Source organism: Oculina patagonica, chromosome 4 (genome assembly GCF_052425735.1).
Source record: "Oculina patagonica isolate OP01 chromosome 4, crgOcupat, whole genome shotgun sequence".
In the NCBI taxonomy this organism is placed as follows: domain Eukaryota; kingdom Metazoa; phylum Cnidaria; class Anthozoa; order Scleractinia; family Oculinidae; genus Oculina; species Oculina patagonica.
In genome coordinates this window covers 53097927-53120958 of record NC_135761.1, presented here as the reverse complement: position 1 = coordinate 53120958, position 23032 = coordinate 53097927, and the positions used below count along the sequence as shown (strand labels likewise).

The 23032-nt window shown below is 38.4% G+C and overlaps 1 protein-coding gene and 1 long non-coding RNA gene across 2 annotated transcripts in view; both read right to left on the bottom strand.

The window, feature by feature from the left end:
* The window catches only part of LOC144650661 (uncharacterized), a 63349-nt gene that overhangs the window by 32626 nt on the left and 7691 nt on the right, over nt 1-23032 (bottom strand). The window lies entirely within an intron of this gene.
* LOC144650587 (NLR family CARD domain-containing protein 4-like) lies at nt 1295-22547 on the bottom strand. The gene is made up of 9 exons (XM_078510297.1): nt 22370-22547; nt 19280-19509; nt 14819-15528; nt 13676-13747; nt 12224-12304; nt 10640-10720; nt 6832-9683; nt 3281-3498; nt 1295-2760 (listed from the first exon to the last, which is right to left on the bottom strand). The coding sequence occupies exons 3-8, from the start codon at nt 15507-15509 to the stop codon at nt 3391-3393; spliced, it is 3885 nt and encodes a 1294-aa protein (XP_078366423.1). The 5' UTR covers nt 15510-15528; nt 19280-19509; nt 22370-22547; the 3' UTR covers nt 1295-2760; nt 3281-3390.

Sequence of the window (23032 nt, the reverse complement as noted above, 5' to 3'; positions counted from 1 at the left end):
ATGCGCCGTTATAATTTTTTATTGTATGTCTGCAAGAGGGGTAGTCCCAGAACAGCAAGAGACGTTCTCTCGACGCCAAGATCAAATCCCTCGATGCACAGAACAGGAGGAAGTAGAGAAAGACTGTTTATAGCCTATGCTCCTGAGAAGAAGTGAGGAACGAACACACGCAGGTTGAAAAAAAGGAGCATGTGCAGTAAAAGGTCTCCTGGTAGCTTTTAAAACAGTCCAATACTGTAAGGCAATATCAGCTTGACCAAATCCTGCAACTTGAAAATTTCAATCACGCTTACCCTTAATCAGCCTCGTCTCATAACTGTTTCAACTGTTACTCGTTTTTACTTTCCAAATCGCCATTATTGTCCTTCTCGTGTCCTGAATATCGTGACATTTTTTTGTCACGATGGTCTTATAAGCCAAAACCCTTACATTTGGTTTAGATTTTTTAACACCAGATTGAGTTTTATTTTTTATCGTCTCAAATTCATATCATAATTTGAAACAAACAAATAAAAATCAAACTGGTATGCAAAACCTGCGTGCGAGTCAAGCAGACTTGAAGCTTTAATGCTTCAAAGAATGTAAAAAAAAATGTAAATGTTGTTTATAGTGGTCATCTACTTTGCTTCATTTTTTTACAGTTTTAGGCATGCCACTTTAACAAATGGAAACAAATATTTTAAATGAACATAACATAGTTAAAAATCCCAACTAGCAGGAGGCAGACCAGTTGGCTACATAAAAAGTGTGAACGAGGATCTGAACTCGGGACGACCGAGAACGAATCCAGCCAGTGACAGGGTGGAGGGATTTAACCCGGGACCTCCGGATTACAACACCAGCACCCTAAACCACTCGGCCACACTGCCTGTGCTGAGATGTGCTGAGGAGGCCAGATTGTAGTGCGGCATGTCTTGATTTTAAAAATAATCATTTCCAAATACAAGCGGGATTGTGTGTGTGTGTGTGGGGGGGGGGGGGCACATTCTGATAAACAATGGGGGGGGGGGATTGTTTTACTAACGGAAGTAGTCAGCTCGTTTACCCAGTCCCCATACCCCCATGATCCCTTAGAAACAATTGTGTTACAAGATTAGAAGTGATTCACCACTACAAAGTCATGGCAACATCCAGGGCCCAGTTATTCCACTGGATAAATCGCTGTTAAGTGGATAAGGGTTAATAACAAAACATACCATGCTATCAACTGGATAGTGATTTATCCGGTGTATAGCGCTATCCATCTTTTAAACAACTCGACCCAGGTGTAAAGTGTTCATAAAGATAACAATAACTGGAACACAAGTTGTAACTGTACAGTTATTCGCCTTTATTTATCCCTGGTAGAAGCAACAATAACTTGGCTCATTTATACAAGATACAATACATTCACTAATCAAAAGTGTCTCGTGCATTTCCAGCCCTTCGTTTGATATATATTCTATGTATTCACCACTACAAACTACCTGCGGTCATGTTCTCAGAACACAACCATTAGCTGAATAATTTTACAGTTAAATGTAACAACGTCTGTGTACAACCAACAGATTTAAATTCTTCTCACAATTCACAGAACCGAACTTTTGTTAGTACCACATATGGTTTTAGTGGACTGTGTGGAAAACACTTTTAACAATATTTGGCTGAAAATAATCCCTACTGACTCTAAAGAAGCATAATTCAGATCCGTCAACAAAGATGTTAATATTAAACTAAACCCAACCAGTCGCTGCTGTGCGGTGCAAGACACGCCTTCAGACTGTTAGCAAAACTTGAACCATTTTAGTCCGTGATCAGATTGTTAATTTTCCTTTACATTTTCTACAATTCTCGTTGGGAGAATTCGGTTTTTAGTCAACCCATCGTTCCTGAGATGATCAGCTTGTTCATTTTCATAACCTGCCTGATTGAATTTGTTATAAAAATGTAAGGGGAAGATACAAACTCATCAGTACTGTGGATTAACGGGTAACGATAGATTTGAACACGATACATCTCACTATAGTAAATTAACACAAGAATTTTGCACGCCATACTAAAATATTACATTTCAAACACACAAGCATCAATCCTTAACATTTAAATGATATTTGTGAAGTTCCAGTTATATCACATTAATGAGAAAATCCTTTACATCACTTTACCATTCAGTCAGTATTAATAATGAACTTCTCGTGTTTTTGGTAAACAAAAGACATCTGAAAACTTAGAGCGGTGATTCATTCACTGTCCAAAGTTATCACGTGTTTGCTCCTGAGCTCTGTGATTGGTTCAAAATACTCGTTTAACCTGGACTGACCAATAAGAACAAATATGTTATTTTCTCAGCCAATCAGATGCAAAACCAAAATCATCAGTGAATTGTGTTGGTGAGTTTTCCCGCGCTTTTCACCGGTTGCAAGGTTTTACTGTAGCTTCTGATTGGTTCATTACGGTATTTGGGTGCGTTGTGATTGGTCAGATGTGATTTCTTTGAATTTGCTTTAACGACAGTCATTACAAAACCGCTTAAAACAACAGAACGATTTTTTATGCGTGCCGATGGCGATTTGAAATAACTTTGGTTTTGCTTTACTACACTCGTTGTTGTTAAAAAAACTCGAGTCGTCTTCTTAAAATTTTTTTTTTTTTTTTTTTGCTTCGATTTCTCATTGGTTCACTGTCTTGTTCTCTTGCCATTAGTCATGTGATTGCTTTGATTTTGGTTTTGCGACACTCAAATAACAACCGCTCTTAAAACAATGTAAACGGCCTGACGCTCCCTACAATCCGTTTTACTAAGTCTTTCAATAATACACTACCTTAGGATTTTCATTTTACGCTACCGCCAATCATAATTAGCCATGTTCTAAACGAGCGGGGGACTGGGTACGTATTTTAAAAATTGATTAAATTGAAAAATGAACCCCGTTAACTGAAAGAGCATCCAAAAATTAGTTAATTTACAAAATTTGATTGTTATTGGGTCAAACGTATAGGTATGGTTCACTTTTAGAAATAGTAAACATAAGAGAGCTTAGTATGGATTGGAGGGACAGCTGTCCATCCAATCCATACTAAGCTCTCTTGTTTTAACGATTTTTAAAAGAGTACCATGCCTTTGCGTTTTAACCAATAACTCTCAAACTTCGTTAAGTTACTAATTTATGTATGCTCTTTCAGATGACAATTTGACAATTTAATCGATATTGAATACTCGTACCCAGTCCCCCGCTCGTTTCGAACATGGCTAATTACAATGACAACAATTAGTAAACCTTAAAAAATAGAAGAATGTCTAATCCAACTTGGGTTTATTTTAATTGAGTATCATCAACACGTTGCATCTCATCTACACATCTCCTCGCGTTTTCGTGACAAAGAATCTGAGTCTGCTTGGGATTTGATCTCTCACTCATCAGCAAATAAAGTATCCGGCTCGTGCATAGCACCCGGCCCACCATGTTTTAACTCAGCCTCTGTGCGCAGTCGATAGACACCCCTCTGATCAGCCCTGGCCTATCAGAGAGAAGAAAAGCGGAAAGTAAAATTAAGCCCATTATAATATGACTGCAGTTAACTGTATGGAAAAAGCATTATTGATTAATAATTTTAGTAACTGAAACACAGCATACACCAATATATATATATTTTTTAGCTAATCATTCCTGTTCGGGATCTCAACAAAAGACTTTAAATGCCCACCTGTGATCTATAAGCACAATAGTGTGGCTCGATCCAAATAACGGAAGTGATCAACCTTTTTTGTGTTTACTATTATGTTACTATTATCACCAAAATTTAAAGCCCTGTTTTGAATGTTTTTTTTTTTAATTCTAAGCAATAATACCCCTGAGAAAGTGTGCGGCATAGAACTGGACTATTTTGTAGAGAGCTCAAAGACCTTCCTCAGTTTTAAGCTCAACCCTTGCCAGGCAATTTTGTGGCAGCCATCACTGGTTTTTCCCTATGCTTCCTTTTGATTTATGTCTTCAACACCGCTAATCAGAAGTGTTAAGCGTTAGGAAAAGCGTACTACATAGCTCTAGATGTTTAGTGGAAAGCAAACTCTGCGGGCTGATGTCCATGGTCGCTAGGCGAGGTCGATTCTGAGACAATTCGACAAACTAGATGTTACTGGATAGTGCATGGCCAAAAAGAATTCCCTTTCATGAAAGTGAGAAATTACTCTGAGAGAAATTTGGCGTATGCACGGGAAGCTTAGAAAGTAATGAGCAAGAAAGGCAAAATCGAGCAATAATATGAAAACAAGTCTTGTCAGAATTGAAATGAAATGTTTCTTCAACCTTTTTTTTGGTTTATCGGTTTTTCCGCATACCTGAAACACAAAAAGTTGTTTTTCTAGTTACCTTAAGGTTACTTTTGTTAGCGGCACTCATTTTAGCGATTTTAGTGAGTTCGGTGAAAATCGCTAAATGTAGTACTCGCTAAAATGTTTCACGGTGAAACTTACTGCGCGTTAAATTTAACCCCCCCCCCCCCTTTCCTCTTCTCCTTCCCCTTCCCCCCAAAGAAAAACAAAATAATATATAGTGGCTCCGTACAGCTATATGTCAACGTTGGAAGGCAACAATTAAGAAGGCTGGGAGAAAGCCGGGATCGCCGCGGTCATGGCAGGCAAGACAGATTTCCCTGACGAGGACCCATTTTTGAACACTCACTTCACCGTGTTCTTTCTATATACGATAGAATTGATCGTTCAATTTCAAGTGACTATGTTCTTTTAATGGTCTTTGTTCTTTCTTTATTTTCATGAAAAACTTGTTTACACGATCGCGACATCGCTTATTTTTTCAATTTTTGGAAAATCGCTAAATTTAAATTTTTTCTGGGTAGTACTTCTCAGGAAGCGAACTGATAAAATAATGTGCAGAAGTGCATGAAAACGTGGGGTGCCGCGGTCAGAAACTTAAAAAAAAAATCAAAAAATCTCTTTCTGGTTAAAAAGAGAATTTTAATATTTTTCTGTTAAAATGCATCACCATATTTGGGATCTTCGTGACACAGGCCCCGCGCTTTCCACATACCCCGGCTATCAAGTTGTTTACAAGATTAGAGACACTGGAAGCCATTTTAGTGCGAACATGGTACAGTGGCTTTTCATTGACGTTCATCATTTTAATTTTATCTTTTCGTGAATTATTTAAAACTAGTTTTCAAATACTTAATAACACCTGTACTATTCGTATTAATAGGTCTCCGTTTTCAAAAGAAATTATATTTATGTAATAAGACTGATGTAAATGCATTTTGTTGGGTTCGTGGCATTTTGTTGGTTTTCTCGAGTTAACTTGTATTAACCTACAGAATAGATCAAAACTCCAGCACGCAATGAATAAAAAAGCACTGAGCCCCTAGAAATTTTTTCTCATTTTTGATATGTTTATAACAACGAAGAAATGTAAAAAGCAAACTGAAACATCAAATGTCTAATTCAAGAGCAATCCTCACTTTCAGAAGATTTTTCCAATCAGCGCAGGACGAAGACAGTTAAAAGGCGCTACAAAATAAGTTTCGCATAAGATTTGTTTTTTTCCCGGGAATCTGTTTTTACGTGTTATATAAATGTCACAGTTTGAAGCTTTTCAGCTCGATCAAGGTCAGCCAAAATAAAATTAATATATTTCCAATTGCAATGGCACCACAATAAAAACTCAAGTGTTTTCCTTCTAATGAAAGAAACATTTTTGTCTCCTCTGTATTTAAAAGTTCCGAACGAGGCATACTCCTATTACTACACCCCTCGCTACACTGACAGGACTTTTAAGAAAATTTCTTTCTGTCTCCTTTTCTTTTATAATTGTAGCATACATCGTTTGTACATTCTTGGTTTAGCCAAAACTTTACGCATTTATAGCTTTTGGAGGAAGAGTTTCACAGCTGTGAAAGAAATAAAGATACTTTATTTATAGATCACAGAGTTTTCCCTGTTGCATTGCGCTGTAGCCAAAAACAAACGTTACAAATGGTTTAAGCGACTTCAGAATTTTTCTTTAAATCACCGCTATTTAGTCATAGCGACATTTTGTTCGTGATTTTCTTTGCCAAACACTGAACCATCATCGGCGGATGTTACAGTAGATCACTAAAAAACCAATGTATGGATAATTAAATTGTTAAGAATTTTCGTTTAAAAGTTTTTGATCATTATTCACAAATACTTGTTTTGCAAAAGAAGACAAGCTTGCACACAATAATGAATGTTCCTGCCACAGTATATTTCCTTTCATTCAGACCACTCGTAGAAACAGTTTTTAAGCAGCTTATTGAGATTATTATACATTGTAGTAACTCAATGTCTCCTCATTGGCTAAGAGCCTACAGCTAATTCTGGGAATCCGCGCAGCCTACATATTAGTGAATAATCTCCGCGCAATGCATGATTTCCAAGAGCAATGTGTCAGGCATCTGACGGCGAAGGAACTTCAAGTTCGTCGATTCGCTTTTTCAACCGAGAAATCTGAGTTTAAAGATTGCTGGACAATAAACTCTCAGAAAACACAAAATGACTAACAAAAATTGGGAAGGAACTACGAAATACATTAAGGAAAAAGCATTCAGTTAGAATTAGCACAAGTTTTGAAACAGGTGGAAATCGTTTTTCATTATTTTCTTTATCAAAAAACAATGTATAATAAAACAATTATTAGATTTGGTTTTTGTGATATCCGGGATAATTAAGGTCTCGGTAAGTGTTATCAGCCACAGCCGAAGACCTTGATTATTCCGGATATCACAAAAACCTCAGCCAATAATTGCTTAAAAGTGCCAGGTATTAGTAGGTATAAGATAAAAAGCAGATACAAATGTCAACAAAAATAGAACACTCACATGGTAATCAGTGAACAATTCAATGTTGGCTCCACGTACTGCTGTACAAAACTCCTCGGCTTCTTTCTTTGTCATCTTAACACCCCATAGCAACAGGTGCTTCAGCTCAGGAATACTGCTGAGATGCTGGCTCAGATCACTGACTCCTCGGCCAAGTGAATTGGACCGTAGGTCAAGCCACTCCAGCTCTAGTACATACTTCAGTGCACGGGCCAGTGCTGATCCTTCCTCTTCACCCATCTGTGTTTTACTCAACGACACCCAGGTCAAATGAGGAACACAGTGCAGATTTTTAGCCAGTTCAATGATCCCGTGACCCAGTGGGTTGGATGATAAATCAAGTTTCTTTAACTCTGGAAGGCTTTTTAAACAATGAGCTAGAGCTTTGGTTTCCTCTTCACCCAGCTGTGTTTCAGCCAGCGTCAGCTCATTCAGGTCGGGCACACTGTTCAGGTGTTTAGCAAGTTCAATGATCCCGTGACCCAGTGGGTTGTATGATAAAGCCAGTACCTGTAACTTCTTTACATCTTTTAGTGAAGCAGCTAGTATCTTACACTCTTTATCTCCCATATTGACTCCTGTTAACTTTAATTCAGTCAACTGTGGCACGTGATGAAGGTTCTCAGCCAAATCACTCACACCACTGTATAACGGGTTCCGTGACAAGTCGAGCTTCTGTAAGTTAGGAGCCTGGTGCAGTGACCTAGCAACGTCAGTAGCACACTTTGCTGTCAACTTGATGTGGTGAAGTCTTAAGCTGTGGAGATTGTCAGTGAAGTGTATACAAGAAACCATTCTCTCTATCAACTGAGCGTCGTAGTTTTTGCCATAGTCACACTGGATATCAACCTTTCGAGGACTTGTTACCAAAGGTAACACGTTATTCACAACCTTGAGATCCTCACTAGTTGGGTATAGAATTTCAATATCTCTGACAAATGACAGACAATGCTGCCGAGTCTGCTGCGGCACGTTCTCAGTTAAAACCAAAGCTCTGCTGTTGTCTTGATTCTTTGACAGGTCATCAACAGGCTTCTCAGGAGGAGACACTGGTGCTGATGTGAGTTCAGTAAGTAGTTCAGTAGGCAGAGCGCTGATTTTTTTTTTACGAATGCAAGTAAGATAGAAGAACATTTGCTGTCCTTCTTTTTTTAGGGAAAAGTCTTTTACTAATACAATGGGGTATTTTTTTACAGTCCTAATCTCCCCCGAACACGAAGCAACGGCAGTGTTCAAATCAAGCATTATAGACAAAATGTCATCATCTATTAGTTTGTTGTCGTTGTACCAGATGTCAAAAAATACATAGTTTGGAAAGCAGATGGCTGATTTGAGTAAGTGTTCACTGGCAGCAATGGGAACCTGTTCTTGATTTAGTATTAGAACATAATCAACAGACGCAAGGAACAAAGGAGACACAGCATGTCTGTCTGACGCTGGACAGCAAAGCAAACAATCAGAACTGATAGAAATGAACGTTCTTTGATCGTTTGACAAATCATCAAAAGAAGGCTTCTTAGTGAAGTTATACGCCGTGAGACCTTCTTTCTCTCCTATGATCCGCAGATGACTGAAAACAGCACGGGCAGCATCTGATGACAACTCACAGACGAATTTCAGAACTTCATCCATCTTCTCGATTTTTTCAAGTGAGTCAATTTTTGACAGGCAGGTGACAGTTTCATTCTTCTTGATCATCAGTTCTTGAACGATAAACCAGGCTGCAAGGAACTCCTGAACAGATTTATGGAGAAAATATACGATTTTCTCAGGATTCAAACTTGATACTTTTGAGACTTGAAAGAAACCGACATCGATAAATTTCTTAAAGACTCCGCCATCAGGCAGTTTGCTGAAGTTGAAATGAAGGCAGTCTCCCAAAAGAGCATAAAATGCCAGTTCTCCTAATTTTGAGAGTTCTTCTTTGTATTCCTGTATGCTATTATACGCCTCATCTGAATCTTTTGAAACCAGGTGATCCAAGAGGGTCTGCATAAACCTTATGTAAAGGTCCGCCCGAGATGTGGGTAGTCCCTTACGATCTTTCTCTTTCCAGAGTAGACACAACATTAACAGGAGAAGTGGTATCTCTGCCATCCCCCAGAGGTCTTGTTTCTCCAGGTATTTAAGAAGCTCATTAACGTCTTTATAATCACTGAGTAACATTCTTGCAAACTGTTCAACTTGCCACTCACTATCGAACCCATTGAGTTCGAACTGAACATGACTTGGCCCTCTCAGCTCATCCTCTTTCACTGGCCGTGTGGTGACAACAACACAACAACCTCTCAGTTTACTGCCTTTCCAAATCTGATAAACTTGTGATGATTTCCCAGCGCTGTACTCATCGTAGCCATCCAAAACGAGCAGGACTTTCTCCTGGTTCTGACAGACATATTCGTACAAGTTAGTGGCTGCCATTGGTTCGTCAGCAGACAGTAGTTCAGCAGTTTTCAGCATGGCGCAGAAGTCTTCAATGTCACAAACGTCTCGCAACTTAATTAAAAGTAAAACATCAAACTTCTTTAAGATTTCTTTCTCGCCTCTTGTCCAGTCCACAGCAATCTTTTGAGTGAAAGTTGATTTCCCAATTCCCGGTTTTCCGTACACGAGAATTCTTTTAGGGTTAAGATTGTGTCCGTGGCCTTTAAATATCTCACAGTAATCGTTAAGCTTTTCTTTCGTTGTTCCGTGAGGTTTTCTGTCATCTCTCCGCATTGATAACTGTATGTACATCTCATCAATATGCACAGTGTTGTCTGGATCCCAGGGTGTGATTTTCACTTGACTCATGGTGTTGTAAAACTCATGCAGCTGTTCTTGACACCATTTCAAAAATATGGCCGCGTCATCTATAGACAAGAAACAAAAAGCAAACTAAATATGTAAAATGCCTGATACTGCCTTTAAAAACGTGAAAACAAACGGCGTTTTGTAAAAAGACGTTCCAAACTAATAACTTTGTCTTCATCGATTTAGATGGGATGAAAAAGCGAAACAATGAATAAAAGTCCAGAATTATGGACGTATGCTAGGCCTGCGGGCAGACAGGAAATTAATAAAGGCGGAAAATGTAAATGCTCTCAGTAAAATTAATATTCGTTTTAAAAGCCCGTGTCAAACATTTTATATATTCTTAATCGTGAATCCTGGCTGCAATTTTAGTATATTTTTTTAAGAAAACAAAGTCATTATTTTTCATTTCTCTTCCAATAGAACAACTGTGTTTACATGTTTTGTTTTTCCAGTAGCAGCAGATACTTGTATTTTTATCTTTTTTTATTAGACTGTAAAACAGACTTTTTTCCTCTCCATATATTTAACACTAATCCAGCGAAATTGCGCGGAATGTCGCCTGATACTTTGCCAACGAGGCTGTTCGCCGAGCTGGCGAAATCAAAAAAATTTCGCCAGATTAGGCAGGATAATTGTTTTATTATTTAACAAATTGTCAACAAAACTCATTTTACAGCTTAACTTTTTGTGTGCAGTGCTTTGCGAGAAGTCAGACGAATCTTAGGAAATTACGTATATCGCAGGATCCGACGGATGACAGATAACAATGGCTTCCTGACCATATATGGGCATCATGAATAATAAAAACCAATTCACGACGCACGAGTGGTCGATAATCAAGACCGTGAGCTTTGCCCACTGAACTCTCAATGCAGAAAAGAGCATTGTGCTCAGTTCTAACTTGCACACATGTTGAATGCACTCCTTTGCAAGTACTCAGACGGTGTTATTTAATAACTGTTAAATATATGTAATCTGCACCTGTGGAGCTTCTTTTCTTGATAATAAATACCTTTTACATTGTTGCCCTTGGCACCCTGGTTTTTCGCACACGTTTCCCCTCTCTTCGGTTGGCTGGATGGACTCTGCTCTCCTGGTGACGTATCCATGAGGAGAAAGAAAAAATTTTCTTACGTCGGAACAGTCTGAGAAGTTACTGGCTAAGTAATAAGTTGTTTGTAAGGATTTAGAACCGGATCATGTATAAAAGAACATTCTAATCCTAGTTTAATATTGGGTTTAATTAAGGAGATGTTGTCAAGTGCTGGGCTATTCTGGGATGGAGGTGAGGAAAATTGGTGCCGCCTTGATATTCCCACAGGCATCGTTTGCCAAATTAGGCGACATAAATAATGTAATCTGTACTACTATGTCACGGATTTTAACTGATTGTTGAACAGCCAAAAATTATATATGTCGCAGAAAACCCAAAAATAACCGTTCATTTTCATTAAAAATTGCTATATTGGAGCTCTGAAACTGTTAACGAGCATCTTTAGCTGCGGATAGCTCGGATGGAAACGGATTGCAATTTGAAATCGTTAGGCAAACGTTTTCAAATTGTTTACGCGTCTTCGAAATATCGATATTTATAGCCGTAGCTTGATTTCTATCTGCACATTAATTAAATATTCCTTTAGAGAAGACAATGTTTATTTAGGGTTAAGTTGTCTGCCACTAATCTCAGAACAGTTTAGACCAAAAATCTTCGAAATCCCCGTGACATAGTCCCTTTAATCCTTTTAAAAAAAGTATCTTCAAGTTTAATGCACTTGGGATCACGAGTATTTGCACTTGGTGATCCTCTCTCTGGTTGGCTGGAAGAACTCTGATTTCCTTGATACATCCGGAAAGAAAGAAAGAAATTTATCAATCTCAATCTCATGATTGCCGCGGTTCAAGGGGTAAAAAATACAGACAAATGTATGGAAAAATGTAAAATTCATTAACTATTCATGAGGGTGCAAACCAATCCCAGCACTGTATTCAGATCACATGTACACAACTATAAACCCCAATACAAATCAAACAATAGGATTAACTTTTGATACAGACTCCTGCTCAGCTAATTAGTATTCATTAACTTTTGATACTGATCTCTACTGATTCGCATAACAAAACTTCACATTCAATTTATTGTTTTCATTTCACAAGTAGAATAAAATATTCGCGTCCGATCTACAATGGCTCGCCTATCGGCTCGCCATTGTATACGCCCATACAGAATTTTTTTCCCATTTTTGAAGGCGAAGACTGCAATCATTACAGTTTTGAGCTGTAAAAAAAATAGTTTTTGCTTGTGAATGCATGAAGGCGGGGATATATTTTATGCAGAGCGTGTCAAACCGAAAAAGACAACTGAGAAACTTCTTAAGGTAAATACTGAGCTGACTTAACTAATGAGATTTTGCCTCAAAATGCAATTTATACAATTTCATTGACATCAAAAAATTGGCAGATCACATTGATTTCAAGGCATGGCTGACTAGTGTCCTTCAAGATCTCTGCTGGCACCTTTCCCAAATCAGGTGAATGTTTTCGTCCATACGTGTATGTAAAGTGCATCTGTGGAGCCTCTTCTCGAGAAAATAAATACCTTCAACCTTGCTGCCCTTGGCATCCTTGTTTTTTGCACGCCATGCTCCTCTCTTCGGTTGGCTGGATGAACTCTGCTTTCCTGATAATGTATCCATGAGGAGAAAGAACATCATCAGAACAGTCTGAGAAGTAATTTTGTTGATTTAAACAAGACCTAATTACTTGTAAGGATTACGAGTCGCATCATATGTAACAAAACAATTGTAATCCTGCTTTTTTGAGCTATAAATTAGTTGATCAAATTACAAGACTTAGTCTGCTGAAATCTAACCCCACAAACTACAATTCGGCTTGTTTTAGGGGACACACCCTACCTGGGAGTGCACAGGAAATGTTGTCACATGCTGGACTGTTCTCATAGAAGAGTATTGGGTACATTGTATACTTGCACAGGTATTGATTTCCAGCAAATTAAATCAGACTTGTAAACACTGTTAAAAGGCACTCCAACTGCCAACAATATACACTTGTAAATAGTCTAATCACATACTGCCCAAGAAAATTAGAGTATATATCTGAATAAATTCAATGTTATTTGTTTAAAGAAGCAATGTCACAGTATTTTAAGTCAATTTTCCGATTAGTTATAAATTGAAGGAAACCTCAAAATAACAGTTATCTAACATAGAAAAACACCAAAGGAGTAATAAAACAGGCAGACTACGAACAACAATCTTGAAAAAAAATTGCCAATTTTTTCAAGTTGCGTTGTCCAGTGATGTAGTTCCTTTCATGTAAGCTGTGTTTGATGACGGGTTAGGTACGGTGGCCAAATGGTTAGTGTACTGTGCTGTCACCAAGTCTGGGTTTGAGCCCTAGCCAGAGCCCTGCATTATGTTCTTTGGCAAGGTGTATGAAAGAATACGGGTGAATTTAATGCTGGGGGGGGACCCTGCAATTGACTAGCATCCTATTCAAGGGGGAGAAGGGCTCTGCAGTGTGTTCTTGGGCAGGATACTTTACTCTCATGGTGCCCCTTTTCACCAAGGTGTATAAGTGGATACTGGCAAATTTAATGATGGGGGCCGGACCTGCAACCCATGTAGGTGGGATTAGAAATACTCCGACTTGCTTCACGCAAAGGAAACCAGGATAAACTCTGGCCTGAGCAAGATATTATTTAATATGAGCCACTAGCCTCATATGCAGCAGAGATTATGACCATTTCAAATATCAGTGGCAACAACAGAAGCTGACGTATAAAACTGCCAACTCTCCACTTGAAAACAATTTTACATGTGTGTGAGATGCACTTGATTGTATCACTTTTTTAAGCCGGATCTGGAAATGTTCTGGTACATGGGAACATTATGCCAGACACTCTAAAATGTTGTCGCTCAATTAAAAAGCTATATTCTTGCGACGAATTTTGTGTAATTAGTAAATAATAAAGATAGTAAATTTCAAGCTCGGTGATAAATAGTGAAAAAAATATTTTGTGTAATAATACCTTCAGCTTTGATGTGATCAGTTTCCTCTCTGTCTGAACTGCTGGCAGAACTATGCCCATCAGCTGATGCATCTGCATGAAAAAGAAAGATATATTTATACTGCATTACTTGCGTAAAGTGGACACTGACATTATAAATTACAGGTTGATACAGTCTGATATAAACATGTTATTTTACAGCTAATGTTACTTGTGTTATTTAGCTTACAAACGCTCTGGTTCAGAGGATTTCTAATTTTTTTCAGTGCTTACCGGTATATATTTACATGTGCAGAGTAAAACCAATTCTCTCTTTAGACAATTTCACACCAAAATTTTAAAATACCAAAAACTTTCCCTACAGGTGTCATCACAAAGGACAGTCTGAAGACAATTATATAGCAGAACTACCTCCCAGGTGGAGGGAAGGGGGGGGGGGGGGGGGCTTCACATATGAAAAGAACGGCCGGGAATGTTTGTCGTCTAGCCTAGGTGTGTAAATAATTTTTATGAATCTTGGTCTCAGTTGGTGTGTTCAGGACATCTATGCCAATAATTTTGGCAGTTAAGGTCTCCGTTTGCATGTTTAAATATGAAGAATGCTGTACATGCCATTAACTGTGTTGGCAGTGAACACTGGTTAGCTACGAGAAATGGTTAATCTGGTAGGGGTCAAAAAACTTTGAGCCATGCCCAAACCGGTCTCTTTTAGGGGATTCATTAAAAAAATTTCCGACAAGCATGTGAGAGTCCCCATCTCTCAGAACTACTTGCTTCAATAATATCTGCTTATATCTCCTAAGCAACATTTTTCCAGTACAGGTCAGCTGCGGCCCTGTACAGTGATATAATCCCAAGATCTCAACCAAAATTTTTTCAATGAGAGGTTTCTTTTGGGACCCTGCTTTGTCTGTCCATAAATTATGACAAATGTTCAAAACAACTCGCAGGGACCAAATTTCCATCTCTAAAACCAAATTTATTTTTTGGACAAAAATGGGTAGTTCGCATGAAGGGACTTGTCCCTGGGACTAGTCAGGTATTCCAATCTGAAACACTTTAATTTGCAAATATTTGGGCCACGATTTGAAAGCCTTATCATAAGTATGAAAAAATTACCAGTAATTAAACTTCAAGATCAATTTTTATTACTGTTTAACTCACCTAAATTAATTCTTTCGAAATCGTCACTTTCTGGATCTCCGACCAACTGTTCTAAAAAGTCTTTCCTTGTTAAGAACAAGTGAATAATGGAAATTGTACAAAGAACAATAGATATTGCCACGATCGTAATAATACCAATGTTCAGTATTGATTTCTGCCGGTAATGTAAGTCATTGCATGTCATATTTTTTCCTTGGTTCATCGGAATTTGTGTGGTGTTTCTTGGTGAGCATATGTACACCTCAGGTAGACTAAGGGTCTGAAAATGACAGAATAGACCCATCATCACACCAAGAACGACAAGTTGACAGCAAACATGAATGAGAAATCTCCACGTGAACTTTTCCGACAGGCATTTCTTCAATTGGCTGTTTTCTTCTCTTTTGATTCGCCGCAGTGCCCAGGCGCCGTATACAATGAATACTATCCAGAAGAGCCCCAAAGCACCAAAGGTGATACCAGCAAAATTAAGAGGTATTAACAGTGGGCTCACTGTGGAGGTGTAGTCTCCATAACATAGTTGTTTGATGACATCACTGGGCTTGGGGATGCAATTAAATGTCAGCCTATCTTTTCCCAGGAAGTCGTTGAGAAATCCAATTACTATTGGCCAGGAAACCACAAAGACAAGGAAATGGATACAACCACACACAGTTTGGGTCTTGAATGCATATTGAGAAAGATTATCCATTTAAGCAGCTAATTGTGATCTATGAAAACAAAAGAGACACAGGTGTCAATACTTCTTAAAACTGATTAAAACCAAAACGCATTTCAGTTTATATTATGCTTAAAAAGGAACGTTAAATCTTAGATTGTCATTCAGCTATCTTTTTTTTAATTTATCTAAGCCATCCCAATAAAATGTTTCGTTTCCCATCGCCCGACTGACCCGTTTTTTTCGAAAAGTAAAAAAAAAAAAAATTCCAGATTCACTAGTCAAAGAGGCAAGTACTTTAATTTACATGCACACGATCTTGTTTTATTAACAACAGTTGGTATGAAGTGATGTCTTTGTCTTTACTAAACATCGATACTAAGTTATTAAAGACTATTTAGACATTTGATAAGGAATAACGAACGAAAAGTTCACGTTTTCGAGTTGACTTTGTAATCAGGTGTTCTTACATTAGCAGCCTGGAACCCTCTGGAACCCAAACCATTCAAGTGTTCATTTTTTTTTTTTTTTTTTTTGCCTGACCAACCAACCCACCATCACAAGAGACAGGGCGATGGGAAACGAAACATTTTATTGGGATCGATGGCCCTATAACGTTTACATATTCATTGAATCGCTTTCAACTTATTAACACATTTTCAGTTCTATTCATGTACATTTTACTGGGTCAGTCTGTGGAACTGTGCCATTTTTCTGACTGTAGATTTTGTTCAAGCATTCTTAAATCAGACAGCACAAATACAGTGAAACCCCTGCCTTACGGCCACCTCTTTAATATGGCCACCTCGTTATTACGGCCACTTTTGTTTGTCCCGGCAAAATGCCCTTACATCTTTATAATAAAACCCCGTTAATGCGGCCACCCCGTTAATACGGCCAACGGCCACATTCTGAAAACCCAAGCAGTACAACCCTTGATAAGTTTACCCCGTTAATACGGCCAGTCGAACCAAATATAGCCCTAAATAAGAGAGTGATTTCTCATGCCCATAGTGATTGGCTGAAATGTAGAAGAAGCCAAACGAAACACACTGATTTTTTTTTCAATATCGTGAACTTGAAAGTCAATTGATGTTACTCATATACAGTATTATAAGTCAGAAAGGTCGAGACCTTTATTTTGAGATAGCCTAGCCTGTTCACATTTCCTTTTTTCGATCCAATAATGTTCATTTTCCCATGCATGAATTGTAAATGTGATGATTTAATCTTCATTAGTTTTTAATGTCAGTACTGTATATTTGCCGTCGTGATGTTTATTAGGGACGGACCATTAGAAATAACCGGAGGGGGGGGGGGTGACTTTTACCAAAAAAAAAATTCCTGCAAGGGAAACTTGTCAAAAAAAATTCGTGCAAGCGGTTGTGGCTGAAAAAAAATTCGTGCAACGGAATTACCTGTAAGTGTTGTATGATGGCATCTATATACGTCCATCAGAATGGCTAAAATACCTTTTCTGAGGTTCTGAAAATTAAAATTTTCCCGGGGGAGTATGCCCCCAGACCCCTCTAATTTGTCATGTACCGAGAGAACAGCATCAGCTCAATCCTATCAACTATTTGGTTGCAAACACACCTGACCCACCCTAACAATCGCATCCCATCAGTAAACAGTTAATCAAAAGCACAAACAGTATTATTATTATCACTTTAAACTGCATTTTTGTCTGACATTCTAAAGTTTAGCTTGATAAGTTTAAGCTGTCATCTTTTTTGTTGAGGGACCAGGGTAACAATTTCTAATAAGGAGGGGGGATTATATTTAACAGGCACTATCTATCACATCTTTCTTATGGTCCGTCCCTTAATTAAGAACAGTTGTTTAGAAGTACAACTGTGATATGTATCGGTCAAGATGTCACTTGAAGTAGACCAGCCATGAAATTTGACCCTACCCCATTAATACGGCCACTCTGTTAATACGGCCAAATTTCCATGGCCCGTTGGTGGCCTTATTAACGGGGTTCCACTGTATCTCAAAATCAATTAAAAATTTGCCACACAAACGAAGCACAATAACGATGCACCCATTTGCCTAGCAATTTCACTGTTCAAAATCATATCAACTGGTAATGACTTGTTGTACATAGATTAATAAAGGTGTACCCTATGGATCACTGTTGGGATCTCACTTGCTGGGGAGTTAAACTCGCAAATGGTGTAAACCAGGGGGGGGGAAGAAATTTCCTTTGTTACACGACTCAAAAAGTAATCATTGCGGTACAAGGCAACCGAGACTGCGCAGTAGCTATCGAATGGTTGCTAAGGGCGTAGTGAATAGCTTGACAAAGATCATTGTTTAGTTCCCATGATTTGGTCTTGACCGTGCACAAAACACAATACTTATTTGCATTTTGGTTGCTTCTTTGAAGTCTTCTGGACATCAAAACAACAAACAGTAATAACGGTGACCAGTCTAGCAAAATTATTATTAATACGTATATTTATTAAAAAATAACTCCAATGGTTCTTAAATTATTTTCCATTTTTTGGTTGTTAAATTTCAACCGCGACAAATTTTTCATTTGTTATTCCACGCCGCTAAAACATTCTCAGTGACGTGAGACATTAGGTGAGAAATCTGGCTGAAAATGCCAAAAACATCTCAACGGCGTAAAACATCAAACGCAAACACCGCGACTATTCGCACTTCACACACACGCAGTCATTGATATTTAAATCTTTCTGAGAAAACAAAACTTTGGTTTGACGTCTTTCTTAGCAACGGCTTGATTGACATAGACTCGCACCATTTCCAGGCACTGCTAAGTATTCAAAGAAAAGTGCCGACTTTCTCCCCCCCCCCTGTTTTTTTTGGTATAAGAAATCTGGATTCTACTGTATTTTAATTCTTACAAATGTGCGAGGCAGCGAGACATGCATGTAAGGTGTGCGAGGCAAGGCAGCCAAATGCAAAAATGCCAGATGCAAAATCAAGCCAGAATAAATATAAAATGAAAAAATTATCAAATCGTACAATTGTTTTAAAAAATTTGGGGAAAAAATTTAATGTTAAAAATGATTTTTGGGAAGACCTGCCACGGCAATGTCAAATATCATGGACATATGATTGACATGTCAAAATTTCCGAAAGGGATAAATGAACAGCTACTGAAAGTTTCAGCATTTTAGAGTAAATCCTCTTTTCAAAATGTCGAAAAAAAACTTACGGGGGGTGGCAACCCCCTCCCCCCTTGGACGTCCAAGGGTTAAGACTACAAATGATAAATTGTAAAAAGGCATCCAATATTCTAAGAAGAATTTGTTCAGGTTAAAAATATATGTACATATATAAATAATTGTTCACATTTAATTAAAAAGAGCTAAGCTGTACATATATAATGTAATAAATTATTGTACAGTAAAACCCCACATAAAAGAACACGTTTTGGGGGTTTAGGCTGATTTTGTTTTTTATATTTGATGCTTTCCGCAACATCAGCCTGAAAATGTTCTTAAGGTGTTCTAAAATTGTCTCTAAACATTAAATACTGCATAGACTATCAAAAGATGAAAATAATGGATAAAACTAACCTTAACTAAATTAATCAAGGCAAGAAAAGCTTGGTACTATACCCTGGTTGGTTATTCTAGTCTAACTAGCAACCAATTTTTTTTATATATAACTATAGAACAGTTTTCATTTTTCAGGCTGAATGTGTTCTTGTGTATATATGGTACATTTTGGCAAAATTTCAGCCTGAGTGTTTTTAATCCACTTGTTCTTTTATGCGGGTTTCACTGTAGCAATTGAGCTGATGATTAAAGATGTGAGTGCCTCACCTTTACAGGTGCTGAGTCAGGTACAGTACATGTAAGATGTCAACAGTAGTCACCAGGCTCCTCAGTTGTTTAAAAAGGATGAATGATGCTATCCACCTGACAAATCGCTCTCCAGTGGATAGAGTAGTTTATCCACTGGATAGTGATTTATCTGGTAAATAGCATTATTCACCCTGGACACTGGGCCAGTTAGTTACACGTGGAAGCTGATGGATTGGAAGTCAAGTGAACTGCGGAGAACAAAATAAAAACACATTGATAAGCACTCAGTGTAGTGAAGACAGCATTGCTTTGCAGCTGAGATATTGCAGCTGATAAATAACAAGTCTGAACAAAAACAAAAACATCCTGAAAACATTGATTTTTAATACAGAAAGTACGGACGGGTACACAAACATGACTGTTACAAAAAAGTCAGCTTGTTGAAAGGTTTGTCCTCAGACAGTTTGATATGCACCATCAATCCCCAAGAAAAATACCCCAGGAGCACATGGGATGTTTATCTGCAGTGGTGGTGGGCGGGGAAGGGGGTGTAGGAAGAGATTTTACTGATATAATTTAACAGCTGTACAATCTTAACTGCCGCTGAGCATGGTTTGGTACATAATACTATTTTGTCTACAGTACATCTATCTAGTCTCGCAGATACGGACTGAACCTCTCAGTCCCCAGTTCACCCAGGTAATCTTTTTCGATATGTTTGATCTCTTTTTCACCTTACTCTACATATTTTATATTTGTACTCATTGCCAATGCTTATATTAAAAGTGCCATGTTTTCAAAAAAATTTAAATGTTGATTAAGCATTTTTACTTGTAAATTCTCTTTTTTACAGTTTAGTGTTTTTTAGCTATAAATTGTTTTTTAAGAGTTTTAAAAATATTATTTATTCTCAGTTGTGACATATTTTATAAATATATTTGTATTTTTAATGTCCCAGGCCCCTACGGATACCAGCCTCGTTGCTGAATGGGCAACCCTCTGGTTAAATAAAGTTTCTTACTCCTACTCTATGTTATGATGGAAAGTTCCCTTGGGGAGGGGGGGAGTACTCATATACGTTTTGCATAGGTATGTGCCACCCAGGTCTCCAAATTAGCACCTTGTTTTAGAAAGAATTTACATTTAAAATGATACCCTGTTCTAGAAATAGGTTAATTTTTTAAGGGACAGTGTCACCATGATTAAGTGCTACTTGAAAATGCACTGAAGGTGTTGATATTATTTAATTGGAAATCCACTAACAGCTAAACTGCACTGTACTACCGGGGGTAGTCAAAAAAATTGTTACAAATTGGTTTGGCTATGGACTGATTATTTTTAGTGGCCTAAAACTTCAAAAAATCTGCCAATGTTTTCAAGTTTGCAGTGTTACTTCGGAGAAAATTACTCAAATATCATTGATTACGTTTATTCACACCTTGGGAAATTAATAGATAAGATTATGTTGTTCTTCAAAGGTTATTTTAGTGATCACCGAGTGCACCCTCATAATTCTATCCCAGTTCACACAAAAACTTAGAAGACTTCTCATGATACTGTCCCTTTAATACCCGTTCTGGCTGCTGATAATTTAAAATTTCCATGCATGCGAAATAATCATATCCCCTTCTAGGAATGGTCTCTAAAATGGATTGCCCCATGCAAGAACAGGAGCCCCAAAATCACTACCCCATTGGGCAGTGCATACCCCAATTCATCGTGTTGGTGATAACCAGGTCGTGTGAGGCACATAGTCTAAGCAGGAGGAGACCATTGCTGTCGCATTTTCCAACTCCATGTTTTCCGATGGTTCTGTGCCATGCTTGGTGGTCAGTGCCGACGCGTGCATTGAAGTCTCCCAGGATGACAAGCCTCTCTGATTTTGGAACAGAGGCTATGAGGGAGTCGAGCTCTTCATAAAACCTGTCCTTGATCTCATTAGGGTTGGTCATGGTTGGGGCGTAGGCACTAATCAAGGTGACATTTGTCTTCTGTCCACGAGGTCCCGTCAAGCCGAGGAGAAGCGAGCAGCACGCAAGGGAATAGCCGTCAGCACAAACAGCACAGCCCCTACCCACTTCTGCTCCACATGTGGGAGAGGCTTCCTTGCCCAGATTGGCCTTATCAGCCATCTGCGGACTCACCAAAGAATCTAGATGTCTTATGGTCATCTTCGAATACGAAGGACGAACAACACCCCAATTCATGTAGGTATTCTGGGCAAGAAGTTCCCCCTTCCCCTCCTTCCCCGGGAAAGTTCCCTTCTTTGTGGTTAAGTGGTGTGGGGAAGAGAGAGTGTAGTAAGGAATTTCACCATGAGATCAACAACTGCAATTGAGCATGGTTTGGAGTAAAATCCTCTCGTTTTGAGCGCGACGCCAAGAAACATAACAGTCGTTAAATCGAATGTTAAAGCAAATCTGCCAGGTCACGCCTTAGTAAAAGTTGATAGGGTCCGAACTAATAGAAGCAACCCTCTCACCCGGCCCCCATGTCTGGGGCAAATGTGTTACAAAAGTAATCCCCTAATATGCCCGTGTTAGATGCTCGGAAATTGCCCGAGGATCTAGGAAGGCACCTGATACCTGCACATAATATTCCAACTCAAATGTAGGAGCATAATGTGTCAACCTTATTATTTATAAGTACTCATCATGTCTCGTGATTTGCAGTAAAGTTGGAAGTGGTCCAAACAATAATTATTAATGCATGTTGCAAGCATGTTGCTTCTAGACATCTGATCTCACGTTTATATAATAAGGAATACGACCAAAATAACTTACAAAAAGCATTCACAAAGATTCGATTCTACTAAAATCCCGATTTGCAAAGCCAAGGGGGATTATTTTGAATCCGAACACTCACAATTTAGCTTACATGCAAATCGTACAACTGAAAGCGGAAGTTTTAAGCACAAGTGTGCTATCAACTTCGGTGGAGTTATTCGCTTTTGTTAAACTAAATTAACTATATCTAACGAGATTAAGATCAACTTTATGCCTACAATAAACTTTTTGAAGCAAAATAAGGTTAAAAAGTCCATACACAACCTTGATTCACGTGTAAATCAAGTCAAAACTTCAAGTTGGTGAATGAAATCATGCATACCTTGATCGTCCGTTTGTGCCACTCACACTGGATCAAAGAATCAGCCAACTTGATAATGGGTGACAGTGTAATCTTACATAACAAGCTTTCTTTTTTTGAGGGTGACGCTACGTCCTGAGATTGCAGGCCTCTAAACACGCTAAACTGACAACTACGGTAAGCGAAAGCGCTTCCACAACCCACAGAGCGCAGAGAATGTTCGAGAGGCTCACTTCCAAATATGGTAAGTTGTCATCCGCGGCAGTGGTACGGTCTATAACTATACCTTTGCCCCAGCGTTTTCAATTTATTTCACTCATAAGAACTGATTAGTTGATCGCCACATGCAATGCTTATAACTTTATTTAAATATTTTACAAGAAGATTTCATTTGATGGAAATGGATACAACCAGCAAAACCCCTCGCCCCACCTCGCGTGCACCTCGCGTGCGTGATTTCATTGCTGTGGGCACACACAAGTCACGTAATGATGGTCACGGCATTCAAGGCATTCCGTAAAATGAATAAAACATCACAACAAAATGCTCGTGTTAATTATCTTTTTTATAAATGCAAATTTTATAAAATTCGAGAAAAACAGCCCGCGGCATTTGCATGATACTGTAAAATTCCGGTTATAAGCCCTGGGCTCATACAACTTCGTAAGGGGTTTTGGGTGGGCT